Source organism: Pseudophryne corroboree, chromosome 4 (genome assembly GCF_028390025.1).
Source record: "Pseudophryne corroboree isolate aPseCor3 chromosome 4, aPseCor3.hap2, whole genome shotgun sequence".
Taxonomy (NCBI): domain Eukaryota; kingdom Metazoa; phylum Chordata; class Amphibia; order Anura; family Myobatrachidae; genus Pseudophryne; species Pseudophryne corroboree.
Genome location: NC_086447.1, coordinates 875,713,839 through 875,737,388, shown reverse-complemented (window position 1 = coordinate 875,737,388; position 23,550 = coordinate 875,713,839). Strand labels below are relative to the sequence as shown.

The window sequence follows — 23,550 nt, the reverse complement described above, 5'->3', positions numbered from 1 at the left end:
GGGAACAGTGTGCACTCATATCCTATGCGGCCAGGATGGCACCACCCTTTGCATGATAACTACACTTGGGCTCACCAAGCCCCGCTGCAGAATGTCCGTCTCAGGCACAGCAACACACTTAAACCTTCTGGACTGAATTCGCACTAAATAAATCACCACAATTTCAACTGAGAAAAGAATGTTGAGAACTGGATCTTTTCCTGCTCCAACTGCCCTGTTGATTTTCCCAGCAATGCTATTTTATTATTCACAATTAAAGTAGAGGAAGGGATATGGCTAAAGAGTGCTCTGGCCATCGGTAACAACATCTGATTTATATTACTACAAATACTGGTCATGGATGAGACTGGACACTGAATCATCAGTACTGAAATTCTGCTCAGTGGAAGCGTTGAGTACGTTGGGCCTTGTGAACTGGATCATGGACCTTGGAGCACTGTAGGTGCTAATGAGGACGTGATCCAGAACGTCTGCACTGTGCAGCTTAGTAAAACACCAAAGGCTTCCTCTTCTTCAATACAAGCACAAGTCTTTCCATAATCATATCTGAAAACTAAGAGGGGGTTTGCTCCTAGAATGTGTCTGCCAGGAGCAACTACTAGACGTGAGCAAAGTAGCCCCGGAGTTCCACAGAAATCAGGTTCCATGCCAAAACAAACGTTGTCATAGAGGTGTATAGTTCCAGCCACACAAACTGCACATTTTAAGTGGGGCTAGCACAACAAAGAGAGAGTTCATTCAGCCGTTTGGAGCGGGTTTGGAGATTCTATATGGAGATCTTCAGGCCAAGTCCTGCCAGAGAAACATGAAACGTCTGACTCCAATTTATAGGGTTCAAGACTGTAGGGGACACGGGGGCATCACAACTTCAGTATCTTGTTTCATATTCGGAACCACTTAATCTGCACTTATTAATATGCATCCACTTGTGCAAATGACACGGCAAAGAAAGTAGGGTCATGGGATGGTCAGAATCCTGACAGCGGAATCACGGCGGTCACAATGCAAACGGATCCTGGTCAGTATTCTAACCGTAACCCTAGCCCTAACCCACCGCTCCCGCAGCCTAACCCTAACCATCCCATCCCGCAGCCTAAGCCTAGGCCTTTCCCTAGTGCTTCATCCTAAAACTAACCCTGACCCTAACCCTAATACTTACTGTCGGGATTTGTCGGCATTGTGAACACCAGGATCCCTCTGTCGGGACCCTGACCGCCGAGATCATGACTACATCCCAATGGGGCAGACAATCACCACCTCGGCGGCTGTAGAAGTAAATATGTTCAGCTCACTCCTACTAGTAACACATCCAAATGGGATGCAGCCACACTGTCAACAATCACAACATATTGCTGAAATGTCGACACAGAACATGCTGACATGTGAAAGGTCGACATTCTACAGGAAGTGCTACAGGAGAGGGTTAGTGTTCAGCAGTAGGGGGAGAGTTAGGGTTAGGCTGCAAGAGGAGAGGATTAGGGTTAGGCAGTAGGGGAGAGTTAGGATTAGGCAGTAGGGGAAGGGTTAGAGTTAGGCAGTAGGGGGAGAGTTAGAGGGCTTAATTCAGAGGCGATCGCTGTTACAACAGCGATCACACTGTAAAGCCCTTCATGCAGGCTGTGGGTCTGTTAGGAGTTAGGCACTAGGGGAAGAGTTAGGGTTAGGCTGCAGGAGGGGAGGGTTAGGCACTAGGGGGGCGGAGTTAGGATTAGGCAGTAAGGACAGAGTTAGTGTAAGGCTGTAGGAGAGGAGAGTTAGTCAGTAGGGATAGAGATAGGGTTCGGCTGCGGAAGGGAAGTGTTACGGTTAGGCACTAGGGTGAGAGTTAGGGTTAGGCAGTAAGGACAGAGTTAGGGTAAGGGTGTAGGAGGGGAGGGTTAGGCACTATGGGGAGAGTTACGGTTAGTCTGCAGGAAGGGAGAGTTAGACTGCGGGAGGGAAGGGTTAGGATAAGGAACTAGGAGGAGTGTTTGGGTTAGACTGCGGAAGGGGAAAGTTAAGGATCGGCACAAAGGGGTGGGTTATGGTTAGTTAGGGGTAACGGATACTACCAGATCTGCTCTATCACAGCCAGAAGTCACCATCACCTGAGCGCTGGACCCAACTGGGACACAATTTTAGCAACATTCTAATTACATATTGACATCATGGCCATGTCGATAAGATGAATGTTGACAAAATATACCTACAGGTACAGGTATCTCCTCTCTGCATCTGTAGCATCACTGATGATTTCCCCCATTACTTATGGTCATGGCTGTCTGTGCCGCTTCCCCCACCATAGGGAACACAACAGGCTGATATAGAGCTGCACACAATTCTGTTTTGCAGATGGATATTGAAATATTATGCACTCCACATTCTCAGTAACCAAGCTTACACAACCACTGGTAACTACGGGCGATTCAGACTTGCACGTATCTCAGCCACCTCTTCACTTGCTCCCGGAATGGGGGTAACTGGGCATCAACTGGGAGTCTAAGTAGGATAAGTGTCCTGGGGGCGTGTAGTTGGAATTGTGGGATAATCAGAGGGGAGTCTACGCAGAGATCGGCCTGATTTCCGATCAATCTGTTGCACCAAGAACAATGCTGGTGCAACTGCCTGCTGATAGTGACGACTGCTACTTGCACAAGTGGATAGATATGGGGAAGGGGGGGTTGGTATCAGGATCCCGAAAATTGGGATGCCGGCTGTCAATATACCAATGACTGCATCCCAATGTTTAAAATACCGGCATAGACTAATTAACCAAGCTAACCTTGATTCCTAACCCCCCTTTCCTGCAGCCTAAACCTAACCCCCCCTACAGCCTAACCCTAACCCTCCCCGGTGGTGCCTAACCCTAATGCTCCCTCCCCGCAGCCTAAACCTAACCCACCCTCCGCAACCTAACCCTCCCCAGGGGTGCCTAACCCCCCTTCCCCGCAGCCTAAACTTAACCCCCTCCCGGCAGCCTAACCCTTACCCTTCCCCCACAGCCTAAACCTAACCAGAACGGTCCAGATCATACGTTGAAGCTATAATCTTTCCCTCCCCGCCACCACGGTGACAGCTGTCACAGGCAAAACCTCCTGGACAGGCCCCTCTCCCCGGACTGGGACAGAAGGGGATGAGCACTACAAATTCCAGAATGACAGAGTTTGCTGTAGGGAGCCAGTCCAGTCCAGCGATCCGGGGTCCAGACCATTCCGGTCTTTACCTAATCCCTAAACCACTGCCGATCTTGAATTATAACCTAAAGTTCCACTCTGGCTGGTCTTTACTGCAATAGCTATACAGTGATATAACAGATTTCAGGGAGACTCGGGGGTCTAATTATTAAACTGCATTCAGCCCGTAGACACAATGAGAAATAGATTCTTACGAGACAGCAGCATATATTTTCTGCCATTCCATTGATTCTTATTTCCTAGCATTGCATCAATAGACCAAACTCCACCTTCTGTTCTACGTCTCAGTCCCGTGAATCCGGGACGTAATCCTGTGGATTAGCAGAGTGTTCAGCCACCACATCTGCAGCATTAATGTGACTCTCGGGTCCACTGGAAACCTGACTCGCTTGGATGGAGATCTGTCACCACTTGTGGAATAGAAGACCCCATAGCTAGACGTCTATGTAAATACGAGATTACCTAGAATTATAACAAACCAATACAACCATACTGAAAAAGATAGATGTGGGGATCAGAAAGCGCAGACGCATCTTTGTCCACAAGTACAACACGTCTAATTTATTGAGCTCTAATTGAGCACACAATGTCGCTGAACAATCGCTGGCACTAGCATGTGTTGAGTAATGTACGCCGCGGCCAGCTGGCTGCACAATAGCACATTCTTCTTTCATCAAAGACAAGAACTCCCAGCTTTAGCACAATAATCATTTCTGTCATGAAAGTAGCAAAATCAGCTCCTTGATTAATTTTCCTCTGAAAAGCTGAATTTGTGATAAAGCCGCACTTATACACAGGCGACGCACAGGAGTGATATCCTGCAGCTCATTCAGCATAGGGATTTGTCAGTGTCTGTGACAGCCATCGAACGGAATAAAGAGAAGAACCACTATTGTGCTCTCAATGATGGAGGATGGAACAATCAGACAGGCAGGGCTGGTATCTTGTAGTAAGTTGCTGAATAGCTACACGGGGTACTGCAATCTGTTACATAACAATCAAGATAAGAGAACATGTATTAATAAATGTTATCAGGAACTAATCGGAATGTGTACACTTTGGAGGGGGATACTATATAAACAATGACCATCACAAGGGGGTTATATGTTACAAGGAATGGTTGGGAACTCATCCTTTTACAGTATGTACATACAGATGGCAGAGTGCAAATAAAACGTGCGTACTGGAACACGTGCACTATGGCGCATTCACACACATTTATACGTTCCACTGGGACTGAACATGAGTCGCTGTAGCTGCGGGCAGCCGTGAAAGTCTAATTTACTACTTCATGCTAATGCAAGGGTCCATAGGCCTGATGCTGGGATTTGTGTGTCAGCAAGCGGAAGCCAGTACCGGTCACTGATGTTACGGCAGCCGCTGTAATCGCCATCACTAGTACTGGCACTTGCACCAGCACATACTTGCCTACCTGACCCTCTCCATGAGGGAGAAAATGCTCTGTTCCTGGACTTTCCTGGTAATGTATCATTGCCATCACCTGTGGTGAAACACCTTTCTTATCAATTAACTAGCTCACCACAGGTGATGGCAATCATACATTACCAGGAAAGTCCAGGAACAGAGCATTTTCTCCCTCATGGAGAGGGTCAGGTAGGCAAGTATGCACCAGCTGCATGTTGGGGGTAAGGGACCCATCAGAGTCAAGCTTCCACTCCCTGTACACATGACTCAGAATTGAAGAGATCTTTAGATACGCACCTTCGCCAGACCCACGACACTCCCACAAGGCAGGGCGGTTCTGTGCGCATTACTGTTGACAAAAACCATCCAACTTCACGGGAAGATAGATCCACCCAAGTTCCATATGACTCAGAATAGGACGGACATGCAAATATGCTCTGTATGTGTATGTATATGCGCTATATGCAAAACACACTGATTATTCCAACTCAGAGTCAGCCCCAGCACGTTTAGGCAGCATGTCTATGCATTTATTGTACTTGATATGAAATGTGTTACAAGCGTTTCAGTGTTTGCTCACACTGTAAATGCACATCTAATGCACAAGCCTGCAGACTCTCCAATATGACCCCCTCCATCAGAGGGCTCTACACCTGGACGTCCCTCTAAATTCCTCCCTCCTCACTAAATTACTGCTCACACACAGGGTTCCTGATCCTGGTTACTGCAAGAAAAAGTCCATGTGGTTCTCAAACCTGGTCCTCAGGACCCCAAACAGTTCCCGTTTTCCAGGTCACCCAGTAGGTGCACAGGTGTATTCATTACTCACTGACACATTCTGAAAGATCCACAGGTGGAGCACATTATTTCACTTGTGATTCTGTGAGGAGACCTGGAAAACATGAACTGTTTGGGGTTTAAAGGACTGAGCAGGAGAACCTTGGCTACTGAGCTACATGCGTTGGGCTCTGCAGTTTAGTACCAAGTGATAAACAGTAGTAACTAGACTTTAGGTGGTGGATGGGTGCGGTAGAAGACACATGGGGGCATTTCCAATTAGCTGCTGGGTTTACTCCGCAGCTAATTGTCAGGTAATTACTGCATGGTGCGGGGAAAGGCTATTCAACTATATAGCCTTTTCCCTGCGCCTAAAATAGGGTATTGCCGCGCAGAATCTCACTGATTCCGCGTATACTGCAGAATCAATGAGATTTCCCTGCTCGTGAACCCCTAATTTTGTCTTTTGCCATGGACTTGGATCGTGCTGGCTTGGTTATTAGCCAAAATGAATGTGTCTCATGAAGTCTGCACACAACGCCTGTAGTGACCCTTAAGTCAAGCAAGCCTGCTGTCATGACTCCCAGCAGAACACTGCACTCCCTAAAGCTATGCAACTATTGTAATAAACTAATAAATGTAAAGACACAAATGATAGCGCAGAAGACAACTTGCACAGAGGACAGAGAGGAACTGTAACTGATCTACATATGTGGGATCTGGAGTGGATCAGATAGACAGTGCAGGGAAAAACAATCCCCAAACACTCATCTGGCTGCACTCCCTACTGTACAACGTACAATGGCAAACACATAATAGCTCAGATACACATCAGCTCATTATGGTTCCTGCTGCACAGCCAGCGCAGTGGGTGGTACACAGAGCTGAAGCATTAGAGTACATTACTGTATATCTGGGTGTACTGGGATAGAGATGGTGTCACCGTGACAGGGAGATCTGAAAACAGAGGACCAATAACCATCAATTCCTCCTTCCTCATCTATATCCAGCATTCTCCAAACATCAGTCACAGCGACAATATTTCAGTAATGGTGACAAGAGAAAGAATCGCACCCCTATGGTACATGTCTCCAGGTGAGGTCGTGTGTAAGTGGGGTCCACTCAGCAACACTCTTCTTACTGACTCTCCGTTGTCTGCCAGTGCCTCCACCTGAATCTGCTCAGGCCTCAGAGGGAGATGCGGTTAATATGCCGGCTGTCGGGAATGCCGACACCGGTCAGAATCCCGATGCCGGAATCCAAAAAGGGTCAGGAGGCCGACACAAGAATCCCGTCATCCGGCATACAGCCCATAGTAAGTATGGTACGGGTTAGGTTTACGGCCAGTAAGGGGTTCGTTTAGCCCCAACCCGGGAGGTTTAGGCTGCGACAGGGGAGATGTTAGGGTTAGGCAGCGGGTTGGGGGGGTTAGGTTTAGGCACCATCGCAGGGAGGTTAGGGTTAGGCACTAAAGACAGTAGGTTAGGGTTGGGCTGCGGAAAGAGTGGGTTAGGGGGTAGGGGAGAAGGGAGAATATCCTTTACGCACCCCTGTCCGGATTTCATTCATCGGGATCTCGACGTCGGTATTATGACAGCCAGGATCCCAACCGCCGGAAAATCATACTGAACCCCTCAGGGGTAATGGGTGGGTCTACCATCCACCAAAACCTCCGCCCAAACACCACTGACCTTCTTATATTCAACCGGTATAATCCACATAATGGGGTTGATCCAATTATCTGCGATGACCTCGCAGGTGCGAGTTGTCGCGGCAGTGGCCGCACTTTAAAGCCTCCCAAACTCGCACAAAAGTGCTTGCCACCCAATAGGGCTCAGGGCAATTTTACACGAGTTCCGGCCCACGAAGGATGCGAGATCGGGTGCCGCAGAAACGGCACATCACATCTTTCGCACTTAATTGGACTGACCCCAAGGTTTGCTGCCAAAGCCACAACGGTAAATTGATTTGTCTTACATATAGGAAGAATTGCGGCATCTCTTTGACTACCAGAAACAAATGCTAGCAGCATGATTAGTAGAAATACAGGGCCTGAGCAAGAGATGGACGCAGTAGCACAGTCCTGGCAGCTTTGTACGCAGCGGCTGTGCTAAAATATGCGAATGCAGCAGGAGGCGGCTTGTGTAAATAGAGGCCTGGTGCCGGCTTCTGTGGCATCGGGTCATTGTGCCAGTAAACACAATGGTTCACGCTTTAATGTTTTCAGGATCTGCACTGGGCATGTGTAGATCTGTCTGTGACGACGGTCGTAGCGCCCCCCTAAGCTGATGACTAACATGCTGTGGCCACTTGGGGGTGGGGAAGGGACGGTGATAGTCATCATTCTAGCCCCAGAGTGGCTGGCCCCGGCTATGTGAACACACCACCCATCCTGAGCAGCCTATGGGTTACTCAGATGACCGATGTCCTTGCAGATGATCCGATGCTGCATCACAGAAGCCGGCAGGAGGCGTCTACTTACAGAAGACGCCTCCTGCTACATTAGCATATTATAGCACAGCCGCGGTGTCCCTCTCTGAATCAGGCCCAATGTCTTCTCGAAAGAAACTATACAACTGAATACTCTGTATGCACTCTGATTCAGGCCCGGACAGAGTCAGATGTCATTGTCGGGGGTGGCAGATCGGAATTGCATGGGCGGTGACTGGGAAGTGGCTTTCACTGGTGGGAATATCAGAGGCGTGCTGGTGTCTGAGACTGGCATCAGTAGCACATGTACCGTCATAGATTCTGACCGACTACAGGATTGCTGTAATGTTCAATGTTGCGGCCAAAGGGCCTAATTCAGACCTGATCGCTCGCTAGGGTTTTTTTGCAGTCCTGCGTTCGCATAGTCGCCGCCCACAGGGGGAGTGTATTTTAGCTGTGCAAGTGTGCGGTCGCATGTGTAGCAGAGCTGTACAAACAGATTTTGTGCAGTCTCTGAGTAGCCCAGGACTTACTCAGCCGCTGCGATCACTTCAGCCTGTCCGGGACCGGATTTGACGTCAGACACCCGCCCTGCAAACGCTTGGACACGTCTGCGTTTTTCCTACCACTCCCAGAAAATGGTCAGTTGCCACCCACAAACTCCCTCTTCCTGTCAATCTCCTTGTGAACGCCCGTGCAAATGGATCGCTGAGCGGTGATCCGCTTTGTACCCGTGCGACGCGCCTGCACATTGCGGTGCATACACATAGACTGTACGAAAATGCAGCCTAGCGATCAGGTCTGAATTAGCCCCAATATCCGCTCAACAGTGTGACTATTGCCCACCCCAGCAGACTAGAGCCGCAGATTGTGGGCCTCTCAGTAGACAGCCCATCAGCTGCAGCATTTGCGTTCACCTCTGAATCAACGCGTCAGTCTGATAATAAATCGCTTTACCTGCACTATGCAGTGTTATATCAAACACTCGTATCTCCTCAGGGAAACTTGGCTAGTAGTAATCTCCCCTGCCATACTGGTTACAGCTAGTAAAGAGGACTCTCAGCAGAGATATGCAAATATAGAATAGTCGCTTATCTGTAACGGAATTCACATACAGTAGACAATAGTTACCCCTTTCTTACTTAAAGAAAAACCCTCTGCGACATTCACCCATGACCGGAGTCTCCCTCTCGGTTCAGGGACTAGCTGGCAAATGCCCAGCTCTGTGACTACTGGCCTCGCTCTCCCAAGTGGACAGCTTCAGATCCACATTGCTCTCTGCACTGACAAAGCGTGTTCTGCTCCTTACTGCAGCCTGCTCTCCAGCCACCACAGGGCGGTACTTCCCTGCTATCCAGCTCCTCATAGGTTGTTCTCCAGTAGCCACACCCATAGGCAGGTCTGACTAAAATAGCACAGTCAGCCGCCTGGCTCCGCTTTCACTCCGCTACTTCAGGAATGATGTTTGGTGCCAAACAGTCCCTTTTATAGTCTCTGGTGCACTGTTTCCCACCAGGTGCTGCACTGCATACTTTTTATCTTCAATTACATCACCCCCTTTTAGACCACTCCTGGACAGCAATCTATTGTTCAAGTGGCAGCCATCTTGGGGCAGTCCATACAGGAGGTTGACATTTTTTGTGGCTCTGTGCTCCTGCAATGCTACCTTCTCACTAGTGTGATGCCTTGGGGGCGGATGGCTTGTGCTGGCACAGGGGGACCCGTGCTCTAGACGGAATGTTGGCCAAAATTATGTTAAGCACCTCAGTTTTACTAGCAGTGTTTAGTACTTAGAGTTTGCACCTGCACTTTCTTTTTTTTCCCCCATGACCTGTAGGAGCTGTATAACATTTTACACAATAGGCACATGCTCTGCACCCCAGTAGCTCAGAGGCTGTATAACGCGTTACATGACAGGCACATGCTCTGCACCCCAGTAGCTCAAGGGCTGTATAACATGTTACATGACAGGCACATGCTCTGCACCCCAGTAGCTCAGGGGCTGTATAACATGTTACACAATAGGCACATGCTCTGCACCCCAGTAGGTCAGAGGCTGTATAACGTGTTACATGACAGGCACATGCTCTGCATCCCAGTAGCTCAAGGGCTGTATAACATGTTACATGACAGGCACATGCTCTGCACCCCAGTAGCTCAGGGGCTGTATAACATGTTACACAATAGGCACATGCTCTGCACCCCAGTAGCTCACAGGCTGTATAACGTGTTACATGACAGGCACATGCTCTGCACCCCAGTAGTTCAAGGGCTGTATAACATGTTACATGACAGGCACATGCTCTGCACCCCAGTAGCTCAGGGGCTGTATAACATGTTACACAACAGGCACATGCTCTGCACCCCAGTAGCTCAGAGGCTGTATAACGTGTTACATGACAGGCACATGCTCTGCACCCCAGTAGCTCAGGGGCTGTATAACATGTTACACAATAGGCACATGCTCTGCACCCCAGTAGCTCAGAGGCTGTATAACGTGTTACATGACAGGCACATGCTCTGCACCCCAGTAGCTCAGGGGCTGTATAACGTGTTACATGACAGGCACATACTCTGCACCCCAGTAGCTCAGGGGCTGTATAACATGTTACACAATAGGCACATGCTCTGCACCCCAGTAGCTCAGAGGCTGTATAACGTGTTACATGACAGGCACATGCTCTGCACCCCAGTAGCTCAGGGGCTGTATAACGTGTTACATGACAGGCACATGCTCTGTACCCCAGTAGCTCAGGGGCTGTATAACGCGTTACATGATAGGCACATGCTCTGCACCCCAGTAGCTCAGGGGCTGTATAACGTGTTACATGATAGGCACATGCTCTGCACCCCAGTAGCTCAGGGGCTGTATAACATGTTACATGACAGGCACATGCTCTGCACCCCAGTAGCTCAGGGGCTGTATAACATGTTACACAATAGGCACATGCTCTGCACCCCAGTAGCTCAGAGGCTGTATAACGTGTTATATGACAGGCACATGCTCTGCACCCCAGTAGCTCAGGGGCTGTATAACGTGTTACATGACAGGCACATACTCTGCACCCCAGTAGCTCAGGGGCTGTATAACGTGTTACATGATAGGCACATGCTCTGCACCCCAGTAGCTCAGGGGCTGTATAACATGTTACATGACAGGCACATACTCTGCACCCCAGTAGCTATGGGGCTGTATAACGAGTTACACGACAGGCGTGTGCTCCACACCCCACTAGTGATAAGCGATAGGATAAACACGTGGATGTGAAATGTACTCACTGATTCTGTTCCTCACATTATTCACTTCTTCTCCCAGAGATTTGGCTTCAGCGAATCTAAGAAGAATAAAAGAATCACTGTAAGAAACTTCCATTACGTTAGTCAGAATGGTCATCTCCTATACATTCCTCATAGAGGTTGTATGCCTCATAATAATGATAAATTACTATACGCTGAGAGCAATAATTTCCCCAAGTCAGGAATACAGCATTAATCTATCATTGGGAAGCAGTTAGTTTCCCGGCGGTCAGGATATCGATCATTCCCATGTGTTCCACATTAATTAAAAGTTAGTGGCTAGTGAGCATATATTAGTTGGCAGTATATCTGTCTGGAGTTTATAACAGGCTACAGGGGATACTAGTGGAAAAGTAGAAGGACAGTGCACCTGTAGTACGTTGCAGGGGTAATGTAGTAATCCCCCTATGACGACGTTTTTCACCTTCTTTTTTTATATATGAGTGGGATAAGGGAGTGAAGGGAGGAAGGTGGGACTCATGAATGACTCTCAGTTTTCAGAATAACTCCTAGGAATAAACACTGCGGCTCTCTGTGCGACCAGTCACTACAATTACTCAGACTACCTACTGAGACGCTGAAGAGGCAGAAACTGGAGACCGTGTGAGACGCCCCTGCACTGCCCAGGAGATGTCTAATAACACCAGAGTAGATAACAGAATGTGCCAAATATCTTTTACATTACTGCATACAGCTGGGCCCAAGGACGGATGGCATGATGTGAATATGCCCCCCGTATGTGAGCGACTGTCAGACTCCAGGGTAACAAGTTATTAATGACATTCCTTACTAGAGATCTATAATAATAACAACTGCAAACTTGCAAATTCTCTGCTGGAAGAAGTCCCTCCAGACAATATTACCTGGGGTGTAATAGAATGTAACATAGTAACATAGTTTCTGAGTTTGATAAAAGACAATTGTCCATCGAGTTCAACCTGTTAGCGATCTCCTACACTGTAATATTTTTAAGACTAATTTTAAATGTGGTGGATGTTTAGCCATTATGTCAAGTACTCCTTGTTTTCTTTATATATTTAGTTTTATTACTATAGTGCATGATTTACCCACCATATCCCTGTATATCCTTATCCATTAGGAATTTATCTAGCCCATTCTTAAAAGTAGTGACCGAGTCCGCCATTACTACTCTCTCAGGCAGGGAATTCCAAATACATATTGTCCTTACTGCGAAGAAAACTTTCCGTCTCTGTGTGCGAAATCTCCTCTCGACTAACCTAAGCGGGTATCCATGTGTCCTCTGTGATGATCTTACCAAAAACAGATCCCCCGCGCGCTCTGTGTATTGACCCCTTATATATTTGTAAATGTTGGTCACGTCCCCTCTTAATCTCCTTTTTTCCAGTATAAACATACCTAGCCTATCAAGCCTTTCCTCATATTCAAGCGTTTCCATCCCCTTAATCAATTTGGTCGCCCGTCTCTGAACCTTTTCTAGTTCTAGATATCCTTTTTGTAGTATGGTGCCCATAGTTGTGCGCAGTATTCGAGATGTGGCCGTACCAGTGATTTATAATAGGATTTTAATACCTACCGGTAAATCCTTTTCTCCTAGTCTGTAGAGGATGCTGGGGACTCCAAAAGGACCATGGGGTATAGACGGGATCCGCAGGAGACATGGGCACACTATAAGACTTTGAATGGGTGTGAACTGGCTCCTCCCTCTATGCCCCTCCTCCAGACCTCAGTTATAGGAACTGTGCCCAGGGAGACGGACATTTCGAGGAAAAGGATTTTTGTTACACTAAGGGTGAGATACATACTAGCTCACACCACAAACACACCGTACAACTGGATTAGCAGGAATACCAGATACAGTATGAACGAAAAACAGCAACAAGCTGAACATAACCGATACACAACCTTCGTGTAACCGAAAACAACAACTAACAATACAACTGCAAGTAACAGTCCGCACTGGGATGGGCGCCCAGCATCCTCTACGGACTAGGAGAAAAGGATTTACTGGTACGTATTAAAATCCTATTTTCTCTTACGTCCTAGAGGATGCTGGGGACTCCAAAAGGACCATGGGGTCTATACCAAAGCTCCAGACCGGGCGGGAGAGTGCAGACGACTCTGCAGCACCGATTGAGCAAACATAAGGTCCTCATCAGCCAGGGTATCAAACTTGTAGAACTTAGCAAAAGTGTTTGAACCCGACCACGTAGCTGCTTGGCAAAGTTGAAGTGCCGAGACCTCTCGGGCAGCCGCCCAAGATGAGCCCACCTTCCTGGTAGAATGGGCCTTAACTGACTTTGGCAACGGCAATCCGGCCGTAGAATGAGCGTGCTGAATCGTATTACAAATCCAGCGTGCAATAGTTTGCTTGGAAGCAGGATTTTCAATCTTGTTGGAAGCGTACAGGACAAACAGAGCCTCCGTTTTCCTAACAAGAGCCGTTCTGGCGACATAAATTTTCAAAGCTCTCACGACATCGAGAGATTTTGGCACCGTCACGGCATCCGTAGCCACAGGCACCACAATAGGTTGATTTATGTGAAATGAAGACACCACCTTCGGCAGAAATTGTTGACGAGTCCTCAATTCCGCTCTATCCACATGGAAAATCAAATATGGGCTCTTGTGAGACAAAGCTGCCAATTCCGACACCCGTCTGGCGGATGATAAGGACAAAAGCATGACCACTTTCCAAGTGAGATATTTCAACTCAACCTTTCGCAAAGGTTCAAACCCGTGAGACATAAGAAATTGTAACACCACGTCAAAATCCCACGGTGCCACAGGTGGCACAAACGGAGGATGGATATGCAGCACTCCCTTCACGAAAGTCTGAACTTCAGGAAGGGCGGCCAATTCTTTTTGAAAGAAAATAGATAAAGCCGAAATCTGCACTTTGATGGAAACCAATTTCAGGCCTGCATCCACACCTGCCTGCAAAAAATGGAGGAAACGACCCAGCTGAAACTCCTCCGTAGGAGCTTTCTTGGCTTCACACCACGACACATATTTTCTCCAAATACGGTGATAATGCTTCGCCGTGACCTCCTTTCTAGCCTTAAGGAGAGCGGGGATGACTTCCCCGGGAATACCCTTTCGAGCTAGGATTTGACGTTCAACCTCCACGCCATCAAACGCAGCCACGGTAAGTCTTGAAATACGCATGGCCCCGGCAGTAACAGGTCCTCTCTGAGAGGAAGCGGCCAAGGATCTTCTATGAGCAATTCCTGAAGATCGGATACCAGGCCCTCCGTGGCCAATCTGGAACGACGAGTACTGCTGGAACTATTGTTCGTCTTATGATCCTCAACACTTTTGGAATGAGAGGAAGTGGAGGGAACACATATACCGACTGAAACACCCACGAAGTCACCAGGGCGTCCACTGCACTGGCTTGGGGGTCCCTTGACCTGGAACAATACCTTGGAAGCTTCCTGTTGAGGCGAGACGCCATCATGTCTACTTGAGGAATTCCCCAACGCCTTGTCACTTCTGCAAATACCTCTTGATGAAGAGACCACTCTCCTGGATGGAGATCGTATCTGCTGAGGAAGTCTGCTTCCCAGTTGTCCACGCCCAGAAGGAAGACTGCTGACAGAGCGCTCACGTGTTTTTCGGCCCAGCGGAGAACTCTTGTGGCCTCCGCCATCGCCGCTCTTTGTTCTGCTCTTTGTTGCTGTTTACGTACGCCACCGATGTTACGTTGTCCGATTGAATCAGGACAGGTAGACCTCGAAGGAGGTGTTCCGCTTGCAGAAGGCCGTTGTAAATGGCTCTTAACTCCAGAACGTTTATGTGGAGGCAAGTTTCCTGGCTTAACCATTTTCCCTTGAAACTTCTTCCTTGTGTGACTGCTCCCCAGCCTCGGAGACTTGCATCCGTGGTCAGCAGGACCCAATCCTGGATCCCGAACCTGTGTCCCTCTAGAAGGTGAGAACTTTGCAGCCACCACAGGAGAGAAATTCTGGTCCTGGAAGATAGACTTATTTTCCGGTGCATGTGCAGGTGAGACCCGGACCATCTGTCCAGCAGGTCCCACTGAAACACCCGGGCATGAAATCTGCCAAACGGAATGGCTTCGTAAGCCGCAACCATCTTCCCTAGCACACAAGTGCATTGATGAATCGACACTCTTGCTGGTTTCAGAATCTCCATTGGATTTCCAGAGCTTTTTCCGCCGGAAGAAACACTCTCTGCAGTTCCAGGTCCAGGATCATGCCCAAGAAAGGCAGCCGAGTTGTCGGAATCAACTGAGACTTTGGCAAATTTAGAATCCAACCATGATGTTGCAAAACCGTCAGGGAGAGTTCCACATTTCTTAGCAACAGCTCCTTCGATCTCGCCTTTATCAGGAGATCGTCCAAATACGGGATAATTGTGACACCCTGCTTGCGTAGGAGTACCATCATTTCCGCCATCACTTTGGTGAAGACCCTTGGGGCCGTGGAAAGCCCAAACGGCAACGTCTGAAATTGGTAATGATAATCCTGCACCGCAAATCTCAGGAAAGCCTGATGTGGAGGATATATCGGGACGTGCAAGTAGGCATCTTTTATGTCGACTGACGCCATAAAATCCCCCCCTTCTAGATTGGAAATCACTGCTCGAAGAGATTCCATCTTGAACTTGAAAGTTTTTAAATACAGATTGAGGGATTTTAAGTTCAGGATCGGTCTGACCGAGCCGTCTGGCTTTGGCACGACAAAGAGGCTCGAATAAAACCCTTCTCCCCGTTGGGACGGGGGTACCGGGATAATGACACTCTGGAGACACAGCTTTTGTATCGCAGCATTCACTACCTCCCTTTCTGGGATAGAAACTGGCAAGGCTGACTTGAAAAATCGGTGGGGGGGGGGGCACCTCCTGAAACTCCAGTTTGTACCCTTGGGACACTATGTTTAACACCCAAGGATCTAGGCCCGAGTGAAACCAGACCTGACTGAAGAGTCGGAGACGCGCCCCGACCGGCACGGACTCCCGTAGGGGAGCCCCAGCGTCATGCGGTGAACTTGGCAGAGGCCGGGGAGGACTTTTGGACCCGGGAGCCTGACACAGCAGGCGACCTTTTTCCCCTTCCTCTGCATTTTGAAGCAAGGAAGGACGAGCCTCTTCCTTTTTTGTATTTATTAGGCCGAAAGGACTGCATCTGATAATGGGGTGCCTTTTTCTGTTGTGCTGGAACATAAGGAAGAAAAGATGACTTACCCGCTGTAGCGGTAGACACCAGGTCAGCGAGGCCGTCACCAAACAAGACACTACCTTTATAAGGGAGAGCTACCATAGCTTTCTTGGAGTCGGCATCAGCATTCCATTGATGAATCCACAGCGCTCTCCTGGCCGAGACTGCCATGGCATTGGCCCTTGATCCCAAGAGGCCAATATCCCTCGCCGCATCCTTTAGGTAAGCTGCAGCGTCCCTGATATAACCGAGAGTCAAAAGAATGTTATCCCTATCCAGGGTATCCATGTCAGATGCCGAATTATCAGCCCACTTAGCAATAGCACTACTCACCCAAGCCGACGCCACGGCAGGTCTGAGGAGTGCACCTGTAGTGACATAAATGGCCTTTAATGTCGTTTCCTGCTTACGATCCGCAGGATCCTTGAGGGCAGCAATGTCGGGAGACGGAAGCGCCACCTTCTTGGACAGCCGGGACAGAGCCTTGTCCACATTGGGAGATGACTCCCACTTTTCCCTGTCGTCAGAAGGGAAAGGATATGCCATAAAAATTCTCTTGGGAATCTGCCACCTTTTATCAGGCGATTCCCAAGCTTTTTCACAAAGAGCGTTCAGTTCATGAGAGGGGGGAAATGTCACCTCAGGTTTCTTTCCCTTATACAAACAAACCCTTGTATCAGGAACAGCAGGTACTCCAGAAATATGTAAAACATCTTTAATAGCCACAATCATGTACTGAATACTCTTAACCAATTTTGGATGTAAACTGGCCTCTCTATAGTCGACACTGGAGTCAGAGTCCGTGTCGGTATCCGTATCAGCTATTTGGGTAAATGAACGCTTTTGTGACCCTGAGGGGACCTGTACCTGGGATAAGGCGTCCTCCATGGATTTTCTCCACGTTTGTGTCTGAGAATCAGATTTATCCAGCCTCTTAGACAATAACGCCACATTTGCATTCAATGTACTCAACATATTCACCCAATCAGTAGTCGGCGGTGCCGACAGAGTCACTCCCAAATCCTTCTCTGCGCCCCCAGTAACTTCCTCCGGGGAGGAGCACTCAGCCTCAGACATGTCGACACACCGTACCGACACACACACAGTCACACTGGCTATAGGGGACAGAGCCACAGGGAAGCCTGTTAGAGAAAACACAGAGGGAGTATACCAGCTCACACCCCAGCGCCCATATACTACTGAAAAATAAATATATGATGTCTGCGCTGTTATAATAGCACCAAATTACTGCGCCCCCCCCCCCCCCCCCCCCCCTTTTGCTCCCTGTACTTGATAAGGAGAGTGGAGATCCGGGCCAGCGTCTCTGCAATGTCTGTGAAAAGAGAAAATGGTGCTGGTAAGCTGTGAGGGCTAAGCCACGCCCCCTCACCGGGGCGCTATTTTCCCGCTCATATTTAGTGCCTAGGCACTTATAATATGTCTTTCTGCCAGTTTTATAGCCTCAGTAACATGCTGCCCAGGGCGCCCCCCCCCCCCCTGCGCCCTGCACCCTGTGAGTGCCTTTGGAAGTATGTGTGGGAGCATGGGGCGCAGCACAACCGCTGCGCTGTACCTCGTTACTGAAGTCTTCTTTCTTCTGTATACTCACCCGGCCTCTTTCTTCTGGCTTCTGTGAGGGGGTTGACGGTGCGGCTCCGGAACAAGCAGCTAGGCGCACCAAGTGATCGAACCCTCTGGAGCTAATGGTGTCCAGTAGCCTAAGAAGCAGAGCCTTTAACTCAGAAGAAGTAGGTCTGACTTCTTTCCCCTGACTCCCACGAAGCAGGGAGCCTGTAGCCAGCAGGTCTCCCTGAAAATAAAAAACCTAACAGAAAGTCTTTTCAGAGAAACTCAGGAGAGCTCCCCTAGTGTGTGTCCAGTCTCTCTGGGCACAGAATCTAACTGAGGTCTGGAGGAGGGGCATAGAGGGAGGAGCCAGTTCACACCCATTCAAAGTCTTATAGTGTGCCAATATCTCCTGCGGATCCCGTCTATACCCCATGGTCCTTTTGGAGTCCCCAGCATCCTCTAGGATGTAAGAGAAATAATGGGAGTATAACACTCTCATCCCTTGCATCAATTCCCCGCTTTATGCATGTCAATACCTTGTTTGCTGCTAAAATCCTACTTTGGGTACTACTGCTACGTTTGTTATCTATGTGGACACCTAAATCTTTTTCCAATACAGAATCCCCTAATTTTCCCCCATTTAGTATGTAGGTAGTGTTTTTGTTTTTACTACCTAAGTGCATTACTTTACATTTGTCTATATTGAACTGCATTCTCCATTTTGCTGCCCATGTTTCCAGTTTAAATAAGTTGTTCTGTAGAGACTTAGCACCCCCCTCTGAATTTATAACTTTACACAATTTGCTACTGTCTGCAAAAATTAACACTGTACTCTCTAGACCTACTTCTAGATCATTTATGAAATTGTTAAACAATAGCGGTCCAAGTACAGACCCTTGTGGCACACCACTTAGTACTTCTGATCAATTCGAAAACGTTCCATTTACCACTACTCATTGCTCCCTTTTTTCCAACCAATTTGTAACCCAAGTACATATTGTGCTCCATAGCCCAAGTTCTCTTAATTTGTAGATAAGTCTCATGTGAGGTACTGTATCGAAAGCTTTAGCAAAGTCTAAAAAAATTATATTCACCTCTTTACTCTGATCTAGTTTCGCACTAACTGTCTCATAAAAATAAGAATTTATTTACCGATAATTCTATTTCTCATAGTCCGTAGTGGATGCTGGGGACTCCGAAAGGACCATGGGGAATAGCGGCTCCGCAGGAGACTGGGCACAAAGTAAAAGCTTTAGGACTAGCTGGTGTGCACTGGCTCCTCCCCCTATGACCCTCCTCCAAGCCTCAGTTAGGATACTGTGCCCGGACGAGCGTACACAATAAGGAAGGATTTTGAATCCCGGGTAAGACTCATACCAGCCACACCAATCACACCGTACAACTTGTGATCTGAACCCAGTTAACAGCATGATAACAGAAGGAGCCTCTGAAAAGATGGCTCACAACAACAATAACCCGATTTTTGTAACAATAACTATGTACAAGTAATGCAGACAATCCGCACTTGGGATGGGCGCCCAGCATCCACTACGGACTATGAGAAATAGAATTATCGGTAAGTAAATTCTTATTTTCTCTAACGTCATAGTGGATGCTGGGGATTCCGAAAGGACCATGGGGATTATACCAAAGCTCCCAAACGGGCGGGAGAGTGCGGATGACTCTGCAGCACCGAATGAGAGAACTCCAGGTCCTCCTCAGCCAGGGTATCAAATTTGTAGAATTTAGCAAACGTGTTTGCCCCTGACCAAGTAGCTGCTCGGCAAAGTTGTAAAGCCGAGACCCCTCGGGCAGCCGCCCAAGATGAGCCCACTTTCCGTGTGGAATGGGCTTTTACAGATTTTGGCTGTGGCAGGCCTGCCACAGAATGTGCAAGCTGAATTGTACTACAAATCCAACGAGCAATCGTCTGCTTAGAAGCAGGAGCACCCAGCTTGTTGGGTGCATACAGGATAAACAGCGAATCAGATTTTCTGACTCCAGCCGTCCTGGAAACATATATTTTCAGGGCCCTGACTACGTCCAGCAACTTGGAATCCTCCAAGTCCCTAGTAGCCGCAGGCACCACAATAGGCTGGTTTAAGTGAAATGCTGAAACCACCTTAGGAAGAAATTGAGGACGAGTCCTCAATTCTGCCCTGTCCGTATGAAAAATTAGGTAAGGGCTTTTATAGGATAAAGCCGCCAATTCTGAGACACGCCTGGCTGAAGCCAGGGCTAACAGCATTACCACTTTCCATGTGAGATATTTTAAGTCCACAGTGGTGAGTGGTTCAAACCAATGTGATTTTAGGAATCCCAAAACTACATTGAGATCCCAAGGTGCCACTGGAGGCACAAAAGGAGGCGGTATATGCAGTACTCCCTTGACAAACGTCTGAACTTCAGGAACAGAAGCCAGTTCTTTTTGGAAGAATATTGACAGGGCCGAAATTTGAACCTTAATGGACCCTAATTTGAGGCCCATAGACAGTCCTGTTTGCAGGAAATGCAGGAAACGACCCAGTTGAAATTCCTCTGTAGGGGCCTTCCTGGCCTCGCACCACGCAACATATTTACGCCAAATACGGTGATAATGTTGTATGGTTACATCCTTCCTGGCTTTGATCAGGGTAGGGATGACTTCCTCCGGAATGCCTTTTTCCTTCAGGATCCGGCGTTCAACCGCCATGCCGTCAAACGCAGCCGCGGTAAGTCTTGGAACAGACATGGTCCCTGCTGGAGCAGGTCCTTTCTTAGAGGTAGAGGCCACGGGTCTTCCGTGAGCATCTCTTGAATTTCCGGGTACCAAGTCCTTCTTGGCCAATCCGGAGCCACGAGTATAGTCTTTACTCCTCTCCTTCTTATGATTCTCAGTACTTTTGGTATGAGAGGAAGAGGAGGGAACACATACACTGACTGGTACACCCACGGTGTTACCAGAGCGTCCACAGCTATTGCCTGAGGGTCCCTTGACCTGGCGCAATATCTGTCCAGTTTTTTGTTGAGGCGGGACGCCATCATGTCCACCTTTGGCTTTTCCCAACGGTTCACAATCATGTGGAAGACTTCTGGGTGAAGTCCCCACTCCCCCGGGTGAAGATCGTGTCTGCTGAGGAAGTCTGCTTCCCAGTTGTCCACTCCCGGAATGAACACTGCTGACAGTGCTATCACATGATTCTCCGCCCAGCGAAGAATCCTTGCCACTTCCATCATTGCCCTCCTGCTTCTTGTGCCGCCCTGTCTGTTTACGTGGGCGACTGCCGTGATGTTGTCCGACTGGATCAACACCGCCTGACCCTGAAGCAGAGGTCTTGCCTGACTTAGGGCATTGTAAATGGCCCTTAGTTCCAGGATATTTATGTGAAGTGACGTTTCCATGCTTGACCACAAGCCCTGGAAATTTCTTCCCTGTGTGACTGCTCCCCAGCCTCTCAGGCTGGCATCCGTGGTCACCAGGACCCAATCCTGAATGCCGAATCTGCGGCCCTCTAGGAGATGAGCACTCTGTAACCACCACAGGAGAGACACCCTTGTCCTTGGAGACAGGGTTATCCGCTGATGCATTTGAAGATGCGATCCGGACCATTTGTCCAGCAGATACCACTGAAAAGTTCTTGCGTGGAATCTGCCGAATGGAATCGCTTCGTAAGAAGCCACCATCTTTCCCAGGACCCTTGTGCATTGATGCACTGACACTTGGCCTGGTCTTAGGAGGTTCCTGACTAGGTCGGATAACTCCTTGGCTTTCTCCTCCGGGAGAAACACCTTTTTCTGTACTGTGTCCAGAATCATCCCTAGGAACAGCAGACGTGTCGTCGGAATCAGCTGCGATTTTGGAATATTTAGAATCCATCCGTGCTGTCGTAGTACTACTTGAGATAGTGCTACTCCGACCTCTAACTGTTCTCTGGACCTTGCCCTTATCAGGAGATCGTCCAAGTAAGGGATAATTAAGACGCCTTTTCTTCGAAGAAGAATCATCATTTCGGCCATTACCTTGGTAAAGACCCGGGGTGCCGTGGACAATCCAAACGGCAGCGTCTGAAACTGATAGTGACAGTTCTGTACCACAAACCTGAGGTACCCTTGGTGAGAAGGGCAAATTGGGACATGGAGGTAAGCATCCTTGATGTCCAGAGACACCATATAGTCCCCTTCTTCCAGGTTCGCTATCACTGCTCTGAGTGACTCCATCTTGAACTTGAACCTTTTTATGTAAGTGTTCAAGGATTTCAGATTTAAAATGGGTCTCACCGAGCCGTCCGGCTTCGGTACCACAAACAGCGTGGAATAATACCCCTTTCCCTGTTGTAGGAGGGGTACCTTGATTATCACCTTCTGGGAATACAGCTTGTGAATGGCTTCCAATACCGCCTCCCTGTCGGGGGGAGACGTTGGTAAAGCAGACTTCAGGAACCGGCGAGGGGGGAGACGTCTCGAATTCCAATTTGTACCCCTGAGATATCACCTGCAGGATCCAGGGGTCCACTTGCGAGTGAGCCCACTGCGCGCTGAAATTCTTGAGACGGGCCCCCACCGTGCCTGAGTCCGCTTGTAAGGCCCCAGCGTCATGCTGAGGACTTGGCAGAAGCGGGGGAGGGCTTCTGTTCGTGGGAAGAGGCTGTTTGCTGCAGTCTTTTTCCCCTTCCTCTGCCCCGGGGCAGATATGAGTGGCCTTTTGCCCGCTTGCCCTTATGGGGACGAAAGGACTGAGCCTGAAAAGACGGTATCTTTTTCTGCTGCGAGGTGACTTGGGGTAAAAAGGTGGATTTTCCAGCCGTTGCCGTGGCCACCAGGTCCGATAGACCGACCCCAAATAACTCCTCCCCTTTATACGGCAATACTTCCATATGCCGTTTGGAATCCGCATCCCCTGACCACTGTCGCGTCCATAATCCTCTTCTGGCAGAAATGGACATCGCACTTACTCTTGATGCCAGAGTGCAAATATCCCTCTGTGCATCTCGCATATATAGACATGCATCCTTTAAATGCTCTATAGTCAATAATATATTGTCCCTGTCCAGGGTATCAATATTTTCAGTCAGGGAATCCGACCAAGCCACCCCAGCACTGCACATCCAGGCTGAGGCGATTGCTGGTCGCAGTATAATACCAGTATGTGTGTATATACTTTTAAGGATATTTTCCAGCTTCCTATCAGCTGGTTCCTTGAGGGCGGCCGTATCAGGAGACGGTAACGCCACTTGTTTTGATAAGCGTGTGAGCGCCTTATCTACGCTAGGGGGTGTTTCCCAACGCGCCCTAACCTCTGGCGGGAAAGGGTATAATGCCAATAATTTTTTAGAAATTAGCAGTTTTTTATCGGGGGAAACCCACGCTTCATCACACACCTCATTTAATTCATCTGATTCAGGAAAAACTACGGGTAGTTTTTTCACACCCCACATAATACCCTTTTTTGTGGTACTTGTAGTATCAGAAATGTTCAAAACCTCCTTCATTGCCGTGATCATGTAACGTGTGGCCCTACTGGAAAATACGTTTGTTTCCTCACCGTCGACACTGGAGTCAGTGTCCGTGTCAGTGTCTGTATCGACCTGAGGTAACGGGCGTTTTATAGCCCCTGACGGTGTTTGAGACGCCTGTACAGGTATTAACTGATTTGCCGGCTGTCTCATGTCGTCAACAGTCTTTTGTAAAGTGCCGACACTATCACGTAATTCTTTCCATAAGACCATCCAGTCAGGTGTC

At 48.5% G+C, this 23,550-nt stretch overlaps 1 protein-coding gene across 4 annotated transcripts in view; it reads right to left on the bottom strand.

The window, feature by feature from the left end:
* The window catches only part of KIF6 (kinesin family member 6), an 873,149-nt gene that overhangs the window by 365,460 nt on the left and 484,139 nt on the right, over positions 1 to 23,550 (bottom strand). For 3 of the 4 annotated variants that reach the window (XM_063918838.1, XM_063918839.1, XM_063918840.1), the window contains exon 15: positions 11,085 to 11,140. In XM_063918838.1, coding sequence (XP_063774908.1) covers positions 11,085 to 11,140 — 56 coding nt within the window. Of the gene's footprint in view, positions 1 to 3,707; positions 4,158 to 11,084; positions 11,141 to 23,550 lie in introns of those variants that run through there. The other variant, XM_063918841.1, reaches the window with a different exon arrangement.